Genomic DNA, 16,673 nt, shown 5'->3' with positions numbered 1-16,673 from the left:
GGAAGCGTGCACATCGTTTCCCTGACGTTGTCGGCTAACCCAGCTGTGAGTGAGTGAGTGAGTGAGTGAGTGAGTGAGTGAGTGAGAGAGAGAGAGAGAGAGAGAGAGAGAGAGAGAGAGAGAGAGAGAGAGAGAGAGAGAGAGAGAGAGAGAGAGAGAGAGAGAGAGAGAGAGAGAGAGAGAGAGAGAGAGAGAGAGAGAGAGAGAGAGAGAGAGAGAGAGAGAGAGAGAGAGAGAGAGAGAGAGAGAGAGAGAGAGAGAGAGAGAGAGAGAGAGAGAGAGAGAGAGAGAGAGAGAGAGAGAGAGAGAGAGAATAGCTCATTAGTTGGTGAGAAAAGGGGGGAGATAGAGGGTTGAGGAGGGGAAGACGGAGCGGAATCCCATGTGATGTGGTCACAGTGTGGGAGACAGATGTGAGGCATTATGAATGTGTCTCAACCCTAATAGGCCAAAAGAAGGAGAGTTAGTGGTAGAGAGAGAGAAGGGAGAGATTTTCCTTGCCTTATTGTCACTCTGTCTCATGGTCTCCTTTATTCTCTCTCTCTCTCCCTCCCTCCCTCCCTCTTTCTCTTTCTGTCCTTGCCGCCCCCTCCCTCTCCCCCTCCTCTCTTTCTCTCAGTGGATTCCCTTCCTTTCTTCTCCCCTCTCCAAAGTGAGGTGGTCGGTAACTCTAGAAGTGTGCGACAGAGAGCGTCTCTTTCAGACCGAGGGACTTTGTCACCAAAGACAGCTGTTAATCAAATAGTCAAGGATGAGCTAGCTCTTTCTCCACGTCTTAAGTGGACTCCTCTCTCCTGTACGCACACAATAGAATCTGACGATTGGAGGAAGGCTCTGCATGCCTGCACCTGGGGATAAAGGCAGGAATGTTCAGACACACTGTAGTAATTGCTAAACGACTAGATTTCTCTCTCCGGTTCTTTTTTTCTAGGGCCTTATTGCACTTTAATGCATTTTCTGCCCTTCCTCTCACTCCCCCTGTAGTTGAATTCCACCCCTCTTCACTTCAAAAGTATTCTTGGTTGTTTAATGAAGATAGCAGGGTCCAATTTAGAATGTGTGTTGTTATTGCTAGAACATTCCTCCCCTGGTTATCTGGGGCCTCCACTTCCTTGCTCTCGATCTGTTGTATAGGTTTACCGTCCGTCCCCACAAGGTTCTCAGCACTCGAGTGCCTGCTTTTAACCCTTACTCTGCCACAAAATGCTCTGCTGTTTTCGAATGAAACACAACGACTTGCTTGACTTGATCGGAAGTATAGTGTGGGAGATAGAGTAACATCCGCTCCCTGTTTCTACTCCCACCACCAGTGATCCTTAATAAAGCTTTTCTGAGTGTTCACGGACATGCTCTCTGGTCTGAAACGAGGCTTTGTTGGCAGTACCCGAGTGGTCAGTCACATAGTGCCAGATTCCCGTGCAATAAAGCTGCATCTTCGTTCCCTCGCTGATGAATGGTTATCTAATGTTCCCTCTGGTCAGCCACAGCGAGATGGTCAGAGTTATTTGTTGTTGTCATATTCTCACCAGATGATGGTCAGACGTGGTTATTGCTTTCTCCGGATGACTACTCTGCCTCTGAACGAGGCTATACAAACAATGGGTGCGGACCGCGTTAAAATCACAAGAGCGGATGAAAAAAACTGTATTTCATAGTGAGATTGTCTCTTTTCCATCCAGACCGTGTTTTGATTACAGTTTGGGCTACACCACCAGCTGTTTGCCGATGTTCAGCAGACCCAGTGATATAGTATACATTATCTACACTATTTATGCAATGTATTGCCCCATCTATGGCTGTGGTGTCTGAAGAGTGACATTGTATTGCCTTTTCAACCGTCTAATCTGTAATATAAAGGAGCTGGCAGCAGCTGCCATCTGCCCTGTGTTTAACAGTAACACTGGCACACTGTACCATAACTCTGGATTAACAGCCTTTGCAAGACAGGCCTGTCGCTGCACACCCATTCCACTGACTAATGGATGAGTCCAGTGCACCCATTCCATTAGGTGATGGATGGGCTCATTGTGTGGTGAGGGGATGTTTATGCAGTATCTTTTTTTATGACAGGCTCTTTGAGACTGAGGATGGTAGGTAATTTCATTAGTCTGGGTAGAGCCAGACATCTTAACGTCGGAACGAGATATTTCAAACCCAGCGCTGTGTAATGTTCAGTACAAATTGTCTCGATGGGTCGGGCTTTGCCTGCAGTCTGAGGGAAAGTAGCAGGGTTTTCAGTTTGATACTGCACATGTTGTCAAATATCAGAGTTTGGCTGTTCTGTCTGTATATACATACATCTGTACGTGGGTTATTGAGTATTGACACATCTATAGCTTATGTATGTGATTTACAGATGTTTCAATTTGTTGTTAAAATAATGTTGGTAGCAACGTGAAGATCATTGTGGAAATCTGTTACAGCTCAAGTCGAATACAAAACCTACAATGCAATGCTCTCTATATGGGCTTGCTGGCTACACTATAATGCCACAGTCACAATAATACCAAAGTCAATATCAGTATTTGAAGTAGCTAGTTACCGTAGATACAAAATCGACTAAACGAACTGCACTTGTAAATTAGGAGTTTACAATCGCACCAGGTTCAACCTGCAGATCGGGTGCTTTGCAGTGTAGAGTCTGACGTTCGCAACGGCACCATGCAATGCACCTGTAACGTCCGTCGATAAATGAAGACCAAGGTGCGGCGTGGTAGGCGTACATTTTCTTTTAATTATAAATGCTCCACCAAAAACAATAAACAACTCAACGAACGTAAAGCTAGGAGTGCAAACACATGCAACAACCAAAGACAAGATCCCACAACATAAGGTGGGAAAAAGGGCTGCCTAAGTATGATCCCCAGTCAGAGACAATGATAGACAGCTGCCTCTGATTGGGAACCATACTCGGACAACTACCAAATAGAGAATTTAAAGGATCTCTAAGGGCAGGGCGTGACAGTACCCTGGCCTGAAGAGGCAGAAAAATAGGAAAAATGTGGCGGATCCTCTGTTAAATTACACATTTCCCGAGGTAGGAATATTGCAAAAATAGGATCAGTGGCTCAATCGAGAGAAAACAACCTCCCGCGTTATGACACTGGCCAGCATTGAAATCTGACATGTATGATAGAAGATCTCGCGATCAAAAAAACATCATCCTATTAAGGTAAATGGCAAGGGTTCAGATATACATGAAAACATGAAATAGCCCCGTGAACCGATAGGACATCGCTCAAAGATGCACAAATACGATATAACATTCAAAATGGTTTAATCTCTCCCTTTGACACTAAGGAGTCGTATCAGTCCCCTACAATCAAATGACTCCTATTATTGTCTGTAACGTCGATCTAACTGGCTGTTCAAACCAAATGCACCGGTGTAGGATTTGAGTAGCGTTGATAATTTACCCGTGTTTTTTTTTTTTTTTGACCACATGATCTTACAATGAGTTTTTCTTGTTCAGGTCACATGGTGTGTGTGTGTGTGTGTCCAGTGCACTGCGGTGCATACGTCTTTGTGTGTGTGTGCATGTGTTCTCTCTAACACCATAGAGCTCTAGTCAGGTGTTTCCTGTATTCTGATCAGCTGGAGGTGGGACAGGAGATTCCTGTCTGATTACTCCCAACATCTCTGACACACGACTAAATGTACATCCCTCAGCCGTGAGGACGTGACTGGACTCTTACATACCGTCAACACAACGGATTGAATAAACATCTGCTTTCGCTTCAGAACCTAGACTCTCTCTCTCTCTCTCTCTCTCTCTCTCTCTCTCTCTCTCTCTCTCTCTCTCTCTCTCTCTCTCTCTATGTGTGTGTCTATTCTGTTGTATGTTGAAAGGCAGCTGGCCTCTGAAATGCTAATGGGGAGCAATCAAGTTAACAGGCAGAGAAAGCGGGTCACACTGATACATAACACACAATGTCTGAGTGGCTTCTCTACTGTTCTCCATAGTGTGTGTGTCTGTGTGTGGTAATATACTTGTGCGGACCAGAAATCCAAGAATAGTAAATCAAGGAGAGTTCAGACATTTGGACAGCCCTTAGAAGGAAAAAGGCTTAGGGTTTAGGGTTAGAATTGGGGTTAGGGGTTAGGGAAAATAGGATTCTTTAATGGGAATCAATTGTTGTTCGCCAAAAAAAGTCCTCACAAGTATAGTAATACACAACTGTGTGTGTTGTTTTTTTGTAGTCCATATGGATCCTATTGCTCTGCTCTGTTATGCTCTGGACATCAGCACGGATACATACCAGCTCAGTTAGAACCAGCTGAGTGTGTGTGTGCAACTGTGGGTGGGTGAGGTAGGATGGGCTGACTCTGAGTGTGTGTGTCTGTCTGGTTTTGTGTGTGTGTGTGTGTGTGTGTGTGTGTGTGTGTGTGTGTGTGTGTGTGTGTGTGTGTGTGTGTGTGTGTGTGTGTATGCTGGGTCAACACCACAGAATGTGACTGTCTCCTCATTGGTAATGGCGCCTGATATCTGCAGTGATAAGTATTTTCAGGATGTGATGCGAGCCCTGCATGTGATGTGGCCCTACATGGAGTGGCATTTGGCCGGGCCCCTGGGGCCAGCCTGGGAACAGAACACAGCACAGCAGCACACAACTGATCGTCAGCCAGGCTGGAATGCCAGACATTTGAAGTCAGACTTGTTAAAAAAAGGACGGAGGGTAGGAGATTGGTCAAATAGTCTCCTGTGTCGAAAAATAAGCCCACAGAGAAAAAAAACAACAGACAACACTTCCCGCAAGCCAACATTAGTGAGTGCCACTCTGCTCTCTGAGTTCTTTCTTATTGAGACCGGGGACCTCAAAGGTGGCTTTGGTGTGTGTGTGTGTGTGTGAGCGTGTGTGTGGCACTCTTCAGGGAGGAGAAAGAGGAAGTCAAATTGCCTCTTGGGGCAGTCCGAGTTTCAGTCGGTGACACACACCCCCATACCCAGACACACTCTCTCCGTCTCTGTATCTGTCTCGTTCTCTTTCTCTCTGTAAATGGGTGGTGGTGAGATGTCATTACAGAGCCATGATAGGACCTGATGCATAATGCATCCAGCCGTCCTGCTGCTGAGGAGCAAGTGGCCTCTGGTCAGGATGGAGGGATGAATTATGGATGGAGGAGCACTCGTTCACTGGTTTTGCACTAAATCTGGATCTTCCCCCGAACACCTCTTACTTTTAGCCAGAGTTGTCTTCTGTGGCATAAAGTTACAGTTTACAGACAAAAAGACTTAGGGCTGTTTTATAACAGTGTATCAGGACTTCTGCTCGCTTTCTGACAGTGAAATTCTTTGACTATACACACTGCTCATTCAAGGGTTTTTCTGTATTTTTACTATTTTCTACATTGTAGAATAATAGTGAAGACATCAAAACTATGAAATAACACATGGATTCATGTAGTAACCAAAAATGGTTAAACAAATCAAAATATATTATATATTCTTCAAAGTAACCACCCTTTGCCTTGATGACAGCTTTGCACACTCTTGGCATTCTCTCAACCAGCTTCACGAGGAATGCTTTTCCAACAGTCTTGAAGGAGTTCCCACATATGCTGAGCATTTGTTGGCTGTTTTTCCTTCACTCTGTGGTCCAACTCATCCCAAACCATCTCAATTGGGTTTAGGTTGGGTGATTGTGGAGGCTAGGTCATCTGATGCAGCACTCCATTACTCTCCTTGGTCAAATAGCCCTTACACAGCCTGGAGGTGTGTTTTAGGTTATTGTCCTGTTGAAAAACAAGTGATATGCCTCCCGGGTGGCGCAGTGGTAAAGGGCGCTGTACTGCAGTGCCAGCTGCGCCACCAGAGACCCTGGGTTCGCGCCCAGGCTCTGTCGTAACCGGCCGCAACCGGGAGGTCCGTGGGGCGACGCACAATTGGCCTAGCGTCGTCCGGGTTAGGGAGGGCGATAATCCCACTAAGCGCAAACCAGATGGGATGGCGTATCGCTGCAGAATGCTGTGTTCTGCTGGTTCTATTCTAAATAAATCACTGACAGTGTCACCAGCAAAGCACCCCTACACCATCACACCTCCATGCTTCACGGTGGAAACCATACATCTCACAGCGTTTGGAACCAAAAACCAAAGGACAGATTTCCACCGGTCTAATGTCACAGATTTCCACCGGTCTAATGTCCATTGCTTGTGTTTCTTGGCCCAAGCAAGTCTCTTCTTCTTATTGGTGTCCACTCAGGGCTCCTGAGTGAGGCAGCGGTCGGTCTAAGGCACTGCATCTCATTGCTAGAGGTATCACTACAGACCCTGGTTCGAGTCCAGGCTGTACCACAACTGGCCATGATTGGGAGTCCCGCAGGGCGGCGCACAATTGGCCCAGCGTCGTCTGTGTTAGGGTTGGTTGGGGTAGACTGTCATTTTAAATAATAATTTGTTCTTAACTGACTTGCCTAGTTATATAAAGGAAAAAAAATAATAGTAGTTGTTTCTTTGCAGCAATTCGACCATGAAGGTCTGATTCACACAGTCTCCTCTGAACAGTTGATGTTGAGAAGTGTCTGTTACTTGAACTCTGTCAAGTATTTATTTGGGCTGCAATTTCTGAGGCTGGTAACTCTAATTAACTTGTTCTCTGCAGCAGAGGTAACTCTGGGTCTTCCTTTCCTGTGGCGGTCCTCATGAGAGCCAGTTTCATCATAGCGCTTGATGGTTTTTGCGACTGCACTTGAAGAAACTTTTAAAGTTCTTGAAATTTTCCCGATTGTCTGACCTTCATGTCTTAAAGTAATGATGGACTGTTGTTTCTCTTTTCTTATTTGAGCAGTTCTTGCCATAATATGGACTTGGTCTTTTACCAAATAGGGCTATCTTCTGTATATCACCCCTGCCTTGTCACAAGACAACTGATTGGCTCAAACGCATTAAGAAGGAAAGAAATTCCACAAATTAACTTTGAACAAGGCACACCTGTTAATTGAAATGCATTCCAGGTGACTGCCTCATGAAGCTGGTTGAGAGAATGCCAAGAGTGTGCAAAAAAAAAAACTTGGAATGAGTAGATGTGTCCAAACTTTTGACTGGTACTGTACTTAGTAGGCTACAGAAATGTCCCGAAGCATTAGATAGAGTGCAATAAAATTATGCAACACAGCGTCAAACTAGAGCATCAAATTGAACTAGAATTAATATCCTCTTTGAGTCAGTAGGTGACATGTCCTAGCAGTCACTGACAGACAAGTCAGGGTGTGTGTGTATCGCGGGGGTATGAGAGTTGCTGTTGTTGCATGCCTCCTCCTCTGGTGGGACGACATTACTTGTCGCCTCTCTGACGGATTCAACCTCCCTCCTAAGAGCATGTGCAGGCACCATCCCTGAAAGACGTTCTTTGTTGGACACACACAAACACACATACACTGCAGGAACCAACAACAAAAGGCCCGCTTATCCAATTGTGGGGAACAAGATTAGGGCAGAAATACACTCATAAAGCAGGCATCTTAGCAGCTGCTGTCCTACTGCTTCCCTCTGTCTCTGCAGCTACTAGCCACCGAGGTAAACAACAAAACACAGCTACTTGTGTAGCTGTATTTCACATTTTTTGTGAGGATGCTAAACATGGATCTTAATAACAGTGGGTGCTGTTACACACAGACCACACGTATAATAGATTCCCTGTCTCCTATCTGATAAATGTGTTAATAATCCCTGGGAAAATATATATCTATTTTTTAGAGGAACAGGAAGACTGTTCCTAGTGTGTGTGTGTGTTGTGTATCCTTCTCTCTCCCTCTCCAGTGACAGATTTTGATATATCCTTTCCACCCTGTCTCTGCACACACTGATTTCCCACATAGTCCACTTAGCTTGCTCAATAATTGGGTTATGGAAAGGAAAGGAAAATAAGGATGGTGTCTTTCAGTGCTTCTGAGTGCTTGCTCTCCTATCATAGAAAGTAGTCCCTCCTTATGAACCCTTGAAGCAGAACTCACGTTTAACATAGACCACATAGGTAGGACTGGGAGGTTTTCTTGCTCCCAAATAGTGCCCTTCTTTTGACCTAGGTCCATTGGGGCTCTGGTCAAGGTAGTGTAGTATATAGGGAAAGGGTGTCATTTGGGATGAACACATGGTCCTAACCGTAGCACAGAAATAGAATGGGGAATGCTGCTGATTCTAGGTGGGCTAGATCAATGTCATATGGTGGGTCACACCTTTTATAGCTGGGTCATGGAACATTTAGGTGTGTCCCAGGGATTACGATTGTAATCTGTCTACTGGTATGTTTGTTTTGAGGAGAACTGTGGTTTTCTTAGTCCTGGTTTTCTTAGTTCTTAGTTTCCAGCAGGTGAACAGTAGACGTGTATAGAGTTCTAGAGCGTCTGAATGGATGGCCGGCCCCTGTTATATGAGCAGGGAAAGAGAAGCCTATTCATTTGCACCTCTCTGACCCCTCTCCCATTCTTCTGCTGTTCTCTGTGTGAAAAATAGGCTGCCTCTCACGCACACCAGCCTCAGGCCCTCAGGGTAGGGTAGGGGTGTTATTTAAGATGGGAAGAAGTTGGTCCAGGAAAGGTTTGCAGCCGTGACCCTGGTTGTCAGCCATGACAAATTAGACCATTTCTACCTCACTGTTCAAAAGGAGTCACATGATTTATGTCACAACTCTCAGATGAAGCTATTCTGTTGTCATTATATATTGTGTGTGTGCGTGCGTGTGTGTGTGTGTGTGCGTGCGTGCGTGCGTTGACAGAATGGTTATAGTAAGTGTATTGTGAACCCTGCATGAATTCTATTCAAATGCACACAATAACGCTTTCTATTCACCCATTTATTTCAATTGATTATTAGGCGGGCTTGAATATCAGTGGCACTTGATATTATGTTACACATCACCTAAGAAATGACATGGCGACACGGTCAGTACACGGTAATAACCTATGAAATACTTGCTACCTAAATGCCTTACAAGGGGCCACCATACATTGGTTTGTGATTGTATGGGAAAGCTAGGACTAACAGTAGACACACGTACATGTCAGATAACAGAACACGACACGAATGGGAGCTGTGCTGCAGCATGACCACGGCTGTTTACTGTTTGTTTTACTGTCATCGCGTGTAACCAGAGAAACTTTCCAAACCCTCGTCAAACCTAACATTTACCGTTGATTGGGGGGGGAAAAAAGACAACTCTCTTAATGTGGGTTATTTTATCAGCCACAAATAATGGTCTGAAGGGTAGAACGTCATCTAAATCTGAGTTTGGACTACTAACCCTGTCTCACATTTGTTAAGCATTACGCTGGAATGCAGGGGAGCTGCCTTCATAGAAACCACTGTCTGTTTTTCTTCCCTTTCCTCAACTCTGATTGGCTCGGAGCTTTGATAAAAAGGTTCTTATTGGTGGATAGTGTGGATAATCCTGTATCCAGTTTGCTGAGCAGTGTGTACACGGAGCTGTCTATTCCTAAAGGGACGTTTAAGGTATTCCCCTGGCAGAACAAACATCGCTGTGTCCCATTTCACCTGCATGGCTGGTGTGTACAACACACTCACACACACACATGGTCAAACCTAAAGGGTCACATCAGGTATTCCTCTGGCGGAACGTGAACATATCTGCGCACTCATATCATCTATATGATAAACGTGTATTTAAAGTGCAGAACACAGTACGCCTGAACCTATCTGAGGGTCATACTCCACGAACAATTACTTAATCCACTTCGCCACACTGTGTTCTTGGGGTGAAGAGGAGGGTCCTCTATGAATGCCTCCCAAATCTCAGAGCCCTATGGGCCCTGGTCAAAAGTAGTGCGCTGTAAAGGGGAAACGAGTGCCACTTGGGACGCGGCGTATAACTGCCTCCAAGCGACTGTAAAATCAAATGAAAAACATTGGACCTCCACCGTTTCCAGCAAAGTTGTTGGATCTGAAGTTTTTTGTTTATTTGCCTGCTAACCTTTTTATTTGACTCGTTCAGTTGACTGAGAACACATTCTCATTTACAGCAATGACCTGAGAGTTTTCGCTTTTGCAGTCAAGATAAGGTCAATGATGTGAAGCCTAAACCGAGGCAGACCAGAGTGCTTGGGTTCGCGGTAGGTGGTAGAGTGATGATACAGGCAAATGCTGGTTTAAATGTAATTAAAATGTACCTACGCTCTGAAGAGGGCTGTAAAGCCGAAACATCTATGTACGCTATCCCCAATGCAGTAAAAAAAACACAAAAAAAACAGAATAATTAAGTAAGCTTTTTGCGACATATTTTTGAGTGCGAACCAATTAACCTCTTTGGGTTACCCAGACTGGATGATGACTGGAGTTTTTCTGTCAAACATGTTTTTGCAATGACATTATGGGTAATAAAGCAGGGGTGGAGACAGACAAGGAGAGGCTGTAGTCGAGGAGATGTCTCCCGCATACAAACACATATGCAAGAAAACATACACAGACACACACACACACACAGTCGTCATGGCGTCGTTAGGGCTATGTCCTCCTCTGTAATCATAGGTTGGCTTCGTTCCTACCAATTGTTGATCTCTCTCCAGGGTAGCGGAGGTGTGTGTGTGTGTGTGTGTGTGTGTGTGTGTGCCCGGACGTGCATGCTAGGTTCGTGATTTTCAAGCATTCAGTGAGCTTTTCCTTGTTCTCTCTACATACATGATTTGTTTGTGCTTATACCTATCTTTTAGTTTCCTGCATGACCGTGTATATTCAGGTTTATTCATTCTTGCCTGTTCTCACCCCCGCAGCCCCCACATCATTTTCCTGTCACAGAGTGTGCTGTGTGGAGACAGAGAGGGAGACGGAGAGGGAGTTGGAGGAGAGCGGGGCCTGTCTCTGTGTGGGTCTCGTCTGTGCCATGAGTTGTCCCACTCGTGGTTTGGCCTTGCCATCGGGGCCCGGGACTGGACAGAGGAGTGGATCAGTGAGGGCTTTGCCACCTACCTGGAGGACATCATCTGGGCCCGGGCACAGCAGGTACTAGACTATCAGCTGTCCCTTGTCAAAACAGAGTTTACTCCCAGACACACACTGACCTAAGGTTTATGCATTTCCCCCACCTCATGATTAAGGTTATGATTGGGGTAAAGTGAGCTGATCCTAGATCTGTGTTTAGGGGTAATGTCTACCCAGGGCCAGTCAAAGGGCAATAAGCAGATGGGTTGGACAGCTATGTGTTATTATGTTTGCTGCTATGGCAACCTGCAGACCAGTGAGGGCTTTGCTACATACTTTCAGGGCCAACCTGGGCCAGAGCACGGCAGGTGTATTGGACTATACAGACCTATATAGAGGAGAGATGAGTCACAGCAGGATACTGGACAGCATCTTCGGACAGTGTGTGATCACTGATGTCTTGGAACAAGGTTTTGAGAGTTTGAGATTGGCGTTTTAGTCACACAAAAGAGCACAGACCTGTGCAAAACATACCGTAAAACTCATTACAGCCCGAAGCACAATTACATTTGAAACCTTTCGTCAAAGATGTGCGTTTATAAGGGGAATAATATTTCACCCGAGTCTTGGAATCTGTGTGATGAAGGTGATGCACACGATAAACTGCAAGTTGCAGTGTTTGGAACTGGCATAGAATAACAACACCAGTCATTTGAAGTATTCGGGTTGTTCTGCTCACTGCCATTTTCTGGTGCAAAATGCCTCCCCGAATCTCAAAGGCATCACTTGAAAGGTGCAATGGATAAAAAGAAAAGGGAGGAAAGAGGAGAAAAGGGATGAAGTGGATTAGGGCTGACCCCCATTTAGTCGGCTGCTCCATTGTTTGGTTGATAGGCTGTTGGTCGGCCGAGATTTCTGTAATCGAGCAGTGGCAAAAAACAACAACAAAATATTCATAAGAGTACAAGACTGATTTGCACCTTTCTCAGTGGACTAATCCATTGTGGAGGCCGTGGGGATGGCACAGTCCATCAACTAAGTCATGTGCTGCTGAAATTGTATATGGTTAAGGACAATGGTGCAACACTTATAAAAATAGCATTCTTTTATGACAAATGATCTTTCTCACTGCGTTGGATAGCGGTCGCTGTCCACGGTTTCTGAAACAACCGTGTGCTGATGATTTGGCGTCTTTTCCTAGACCATGTTGCTCTGTGCATCATGGCAATGTCCACCAGAGTATCGGAGGTAGCAGCGGCGTTAGGAGAAGAGAAAACAGCCCTTGCCTTAATCGTCTAAGGAAGGTGAGGAGAGAGGACACCCCAACTTATTTAGGTCTATAATCAATAGCCTGACTGTTAAATGTGCCTGGCTTTATAAATCATCCATAGATATCGCCAGAAATAAGACAGATCCTGCTTCTGTTGCCTGTTTGAGTGTTTGTTTAATGGCCTCACGCAACATCACACGTTGGATAATCTTTGCTATGCTGTAATAAAAGCCACTTTGAAATAACTTATAATGTATTTAGTGTTGTTTACACTGTTCCAAATTGTCTCAAAAATAATATTTATCATAATAGTTTTTCTTGATCTCCTTCTTATTGTTATTATTGCTATTTGTCTTATGATCGTCATTATAATAATAAGTAACGTCGTTATCATTAGTAAGTTTAGTATAGCAGCCTTGCATAACCACCATCGAGCTGTAGGCCTAAGAGCGCATCCTGTTTGGTCTTAATACCATCACTTAATTTGGCCTATATTGCAATACTTATACACAGTTGAAGTCGGAAGTTTACATACACCTTAGCCAAATACATTTCAACTCAGTTTTTCACAACTCCTGATATTTCATCAGAGTAAAAATTCCCGCCCTAGGTCAGTTAGGATCACCACTTTATTTTAAAAATGTGAAACGTCAGAATAATAGTAGAGAGAATAATTGATTTCAGCTTTTATTTCTTTCATCACATTCCCAGTGGGTCAGAAGTTTACATGCTCTCAATTAGTATTGCCTTTACATTGTTTAACTTGGGTCAAACGTTTCGGGTAGCCGTCCACAAGCGTCCCACAATAAGTTGGGTGAATATTGGCCCATTCCTCCTGACAGAGTAACTGAGTCAGGTTTGTAAGCCTCCTTGCTCGCACACGCTTTTTCAGTTGTGCCCACACATTTTCTGTAGGATTGAGGTCAGGGTTTTGTGATGGCCACTCCTTGACTTTGTTGTCCTTAAACCATTTTGCCACAAATTTGGAAGTATGCTTGGGGTCATTGTTTGGAAGACCCATTTTCGACCAAACTTTAACATCCTGACTGATGTCTTGAGATTTGCTTCAATATATCCGCATAATTTACCCCCCTCATGATGCCATCTATTTTGTGAAGAGCACCAGTCCCTCCTACAGCAAAGCACCCCGACAACATGATGCTGCCACCCCAGTGCTTCACGGTTGGGATGGTGTTCTTCGACTTGAAAGCATCCCCCTTTTTCCTCCAAACAAAACAATGGTCATTATGGCCAAACAGATCTATTTTTGTTTCATCAGACAAGAAGACATTTCTCCAAAAAGTGCGATCTTTGTCACCATGTGCAGTTGCAAACTGTAGTCTGGCTTTTTTTTCGGCGGTTTTGGAGCAGTGGCTTCTTCCTTGCTGAGCGGCCTTTCAGGTTATGTCGATATAGGACTTGTTTTACTGTGGATATAGAAACTTTTGTACCTGTTTCCTCCAGCATCTTCACAAGGTCCTTTGCTGTTGTTCTGGGATTGTTTTTCACTTTTTGCACCAAAGTACGTTCATCTCTAGGATACAGAACGTGTCTCCTTCCTGAGCGGTATGGCGGCTGCGTGATCCCATGGTGTTTATACTTGTGTACTATTGTTTGTACAGATGAGCGTGGTACCTTCAGGCATTTGGAAATTGCTCCCAAGGATGAACCAGACTTGTGGAGGTCTACAATTTATTTTCTGTGGTCTTGGCTGATTTCTTTTGATTTTCCCATGATGTCAAGCAAAGAGGCACTGAGTTTGAAGGTAGGCCTTGAAATACATCCACAGGTACACCTCCAATTGACTCAAATGATGTCAATTAGCTAGAAGCTTCTAAAGCCATGACATAATTTTCTGGAATTTTCCAAGCTGTTTAAAGGCACAGTCAACTTAGTGTATGTAAACTTCTGAATTGGAATTTTGATACAGTGAATTATAAGTTAAATAATCTGTCTGTAAACAATTGTTAGAAAAATGACTTGTCATGCACAAAGTAGATGCCCTCTCCGTCCCAGTCTCAGGTCTTTTGCAGACACCATCAGGTTTTCTTCCAGAATGGTCCTGTATTTGGCTCCATCCATCTTCCCATCAATTTTAACCATCTTCCCTGTCCCTGCTGAAGAAAAGCAGGCCCAAACCATGATGCTGCCACCACCATGTTTGACAGTGGGGATGGTGTGTTCAGCTGTGTTGCTTTTCCGCCAAACATAACGTTTTGCATTGTTGCCAAAAAGTTCAATTTTGGTTTCATCTGACCAGAGCACCTTCTTCCACATGTTTGGTGTGTCTCCCAGGTGGCTTGTGGCAAACTTTAAACAACACTTTTTATGGATATCTTTAAGAAATGGCTTTCTTTTTGCCACTCTTCCATAAAGGCCAGATTTGTGCAATATACGACTGATTGTTGTCCTATGGACAGAGTCTCCCACCTCAGCTGTAGATCTCCGCAGTTCATCCAGAGTGATAATGGGCCTCTTGGCTGCATCTCTGATCAGTCTTCTCCTTGTATGAGCTGAAAGTTTAGAGGGACGGCCAGGTCTTGGTAGATTTGCAGTGGTCTGATACTCCTTCCATTTCAATATTATCGTTTGCACAGTGCTCCTTGGGATGTTTAAAGCTTGGGAAATCTTTTTGTATCCAAATCCGGCTTTAAACTTCTTCACAACAGTATCTCGGACCTGCCTTGTGTGTTCCTTGTTCTTCATGATGCTCTCTGCGCTTTTAACGGACCTCTGAGACTATCACAGTGCAGGTGCATTTATACGGAGACTTGATTACACACAGGTGGATTGTATTTATCATCATTAGTCATTTAGGTCAACATTGGATCATTCAGAGATCCTCACTGAACTTCTGGAGAGAGTTTGCTGCACTGAAAGTAAAGGGGCTGAATAATTTTGCACGCCCAATTTTTCAGTTTTTGATTTGTTAAAAAAGTTTGAAATATCCAATAAATGTCGTTCCACTTCATGATTGTGTCCCACTTGTTGTTGATTCTTCACAAAAAAATACAGTTTTATATCTTTATGTTTGAAGCCTGAAATGTGGCAAAAGGTCGCAAAGTTCAAGGGGGCCGAATACTTTCGCAAGGCACCGTACTAACTGGATTACTAATTGGATACCACGAAATTGGGGAGAAAAAAGGGGGTAAAATTTAAAAATAAGAAGAAAAATAAAAAAACAAGAGTCCCGCTAGCAGGGCAACGTCCGATGAACCTGGAGGGCGCGCAATTCAAATAAATAATCATAAATAAATATGGATATTAAACATTTAGGTACATATAAGTGTCTTCTATCGGTTGAAAGACTAAGTTCTTGTTAATTTAACTGCACTGGCTGATTTACAGTAGCTATTACAGCGAAAACATGCCATGCGATTGTTTGAGGATGGGGCCCCACATCAAAATATTTTTCCACCGTCACAGGTTTCATAAATTCACTTAATAGCGATTAAATATTCACTTACTTTTTGAAAATGTTCCTCTGGTTTGTCATCCAAAGGATCCCAGCTATAACATGTAGTGTCGTTTTGTTAGATAAAATTCTGCTTTATATCCCAAAAAGTTGATGGCGCCCAGTTTAGTTGGCGCCATCAATTTGAGTAATCCACTCTTTCAACATGCAGAGAAAGGAATCTGAAAATCTACCTCTAACGAGTCAAAATACATTTCTAATTACTCCTCGGATACCCTAAAATGTAATCAAACTATAACATTTCTTATGGAAAGAAGTATGTTCAATAGGAAACCGATTTTAGCAGGTGCGTCCTGTCTTCATTCCGACTTCAACTGTAGGCTACTGTATCGATCAATCATTAATTTGTTCATGTCATCACACAGCATAGAGTCATTCATGATTTGAAATACAATCAAGCATTTGTTGTAAAAATAAAATAACAAAGCGACCCATGAATAATTAGCGTAAACAATAAATAAAGCATTCCATTTTGACAATTGCATTTTTGAATGCATGTGACTGTTTTTAGTATTTTTCTGTAATAAAGGCTTATTTTGTGTTGTCTACATTGTTCCAAATGGTCAGAAAAATGATCTATATATAATAATAATCTAGCAGCACCTGTTTGGCACACATAATATGCACACAGCGCTTGCTCCTTCTGTTTCTTGATCTCCAATATTTTCCACAATTAGTCAAATGTCTTCCACACATCTGACTTCCCCTTTTCCTCCTGAGCAACCAGTAAACATTCCTTGGTTTTGAGTATATTTGTCACGTCATCTGCATCTATTTTGCTGTCACGTGTTACGGTGTTCAGAGTTCGGTATAAACACATTTATTGGGAATGTTTATCCTAAACAAATGAGGGATTTCGGTAACAAAACGTTTAGGTCAGAAATGGCGGTAATTATGTTGCAGCTTCAGCAACACAGACAGTGCGATAAACACTGTTGATGATCTGTGGTGGTCGCTGCAGCAGGGAGGAGAGAGAGAGACAACGGGTGCCAGTCTCACAGTTGCTCACTGTCAATTTATTTTTACACAGCACAGCAAGTCTGAGCCTGGCCCGGTCAT

At 43.7% G+C, this 16,673-nt stretch overlaps 1 protein-coding gene across 9 annotated transcripts in view; it reads left to right on the top strand.

Moving 5' to 3' along the window:
* aopep (aminopeptidase O (putative)) overlaps positions 1-16,673 on the top strand; it is a 121,501-nt gene that overhangs the window by 36,134 nt on the left and 68,694 nt on the right. For all 9 annotated transcript variants that reach the window (XR_005052096.1, XR_005052097.1, XR_005052098.1 and 6 more), the window contains exon 6: positions 10,722-10,950. Coding sequence is in view for 5 of the 9 variants with exons in the window: in XM_036980085.1 (XP_036835980.1) it covers positions 10,722-10,950 (229 nt within the window). In the remaining 4 variants the exon portion in view is untranslated. The remainder of the gene's footprint in view (positions 1-10,721; positions 10,951-16,673) is intronic.

Source organism: Oncorhynchus mykiss, chromosome 6, assembly GCF_013265735.2.
Source record: "Oncorhynchus mykiss isolate Arlee chromosome 6, USDA_OmykA_1.1, whole genome shotgun sequence".
Classification (NCBI taxonomy): Eukaryota; Metazoa; Chordata; class Actinopteri; order Salmoniformes; family Salmonidae; genus Oncorhynchus; species Oncorhynchus mykiss.
Note: the sequence above shows the minus strand (reverse complement) of the source record. Positions and strands in the feature narration are given on the sequence as shown.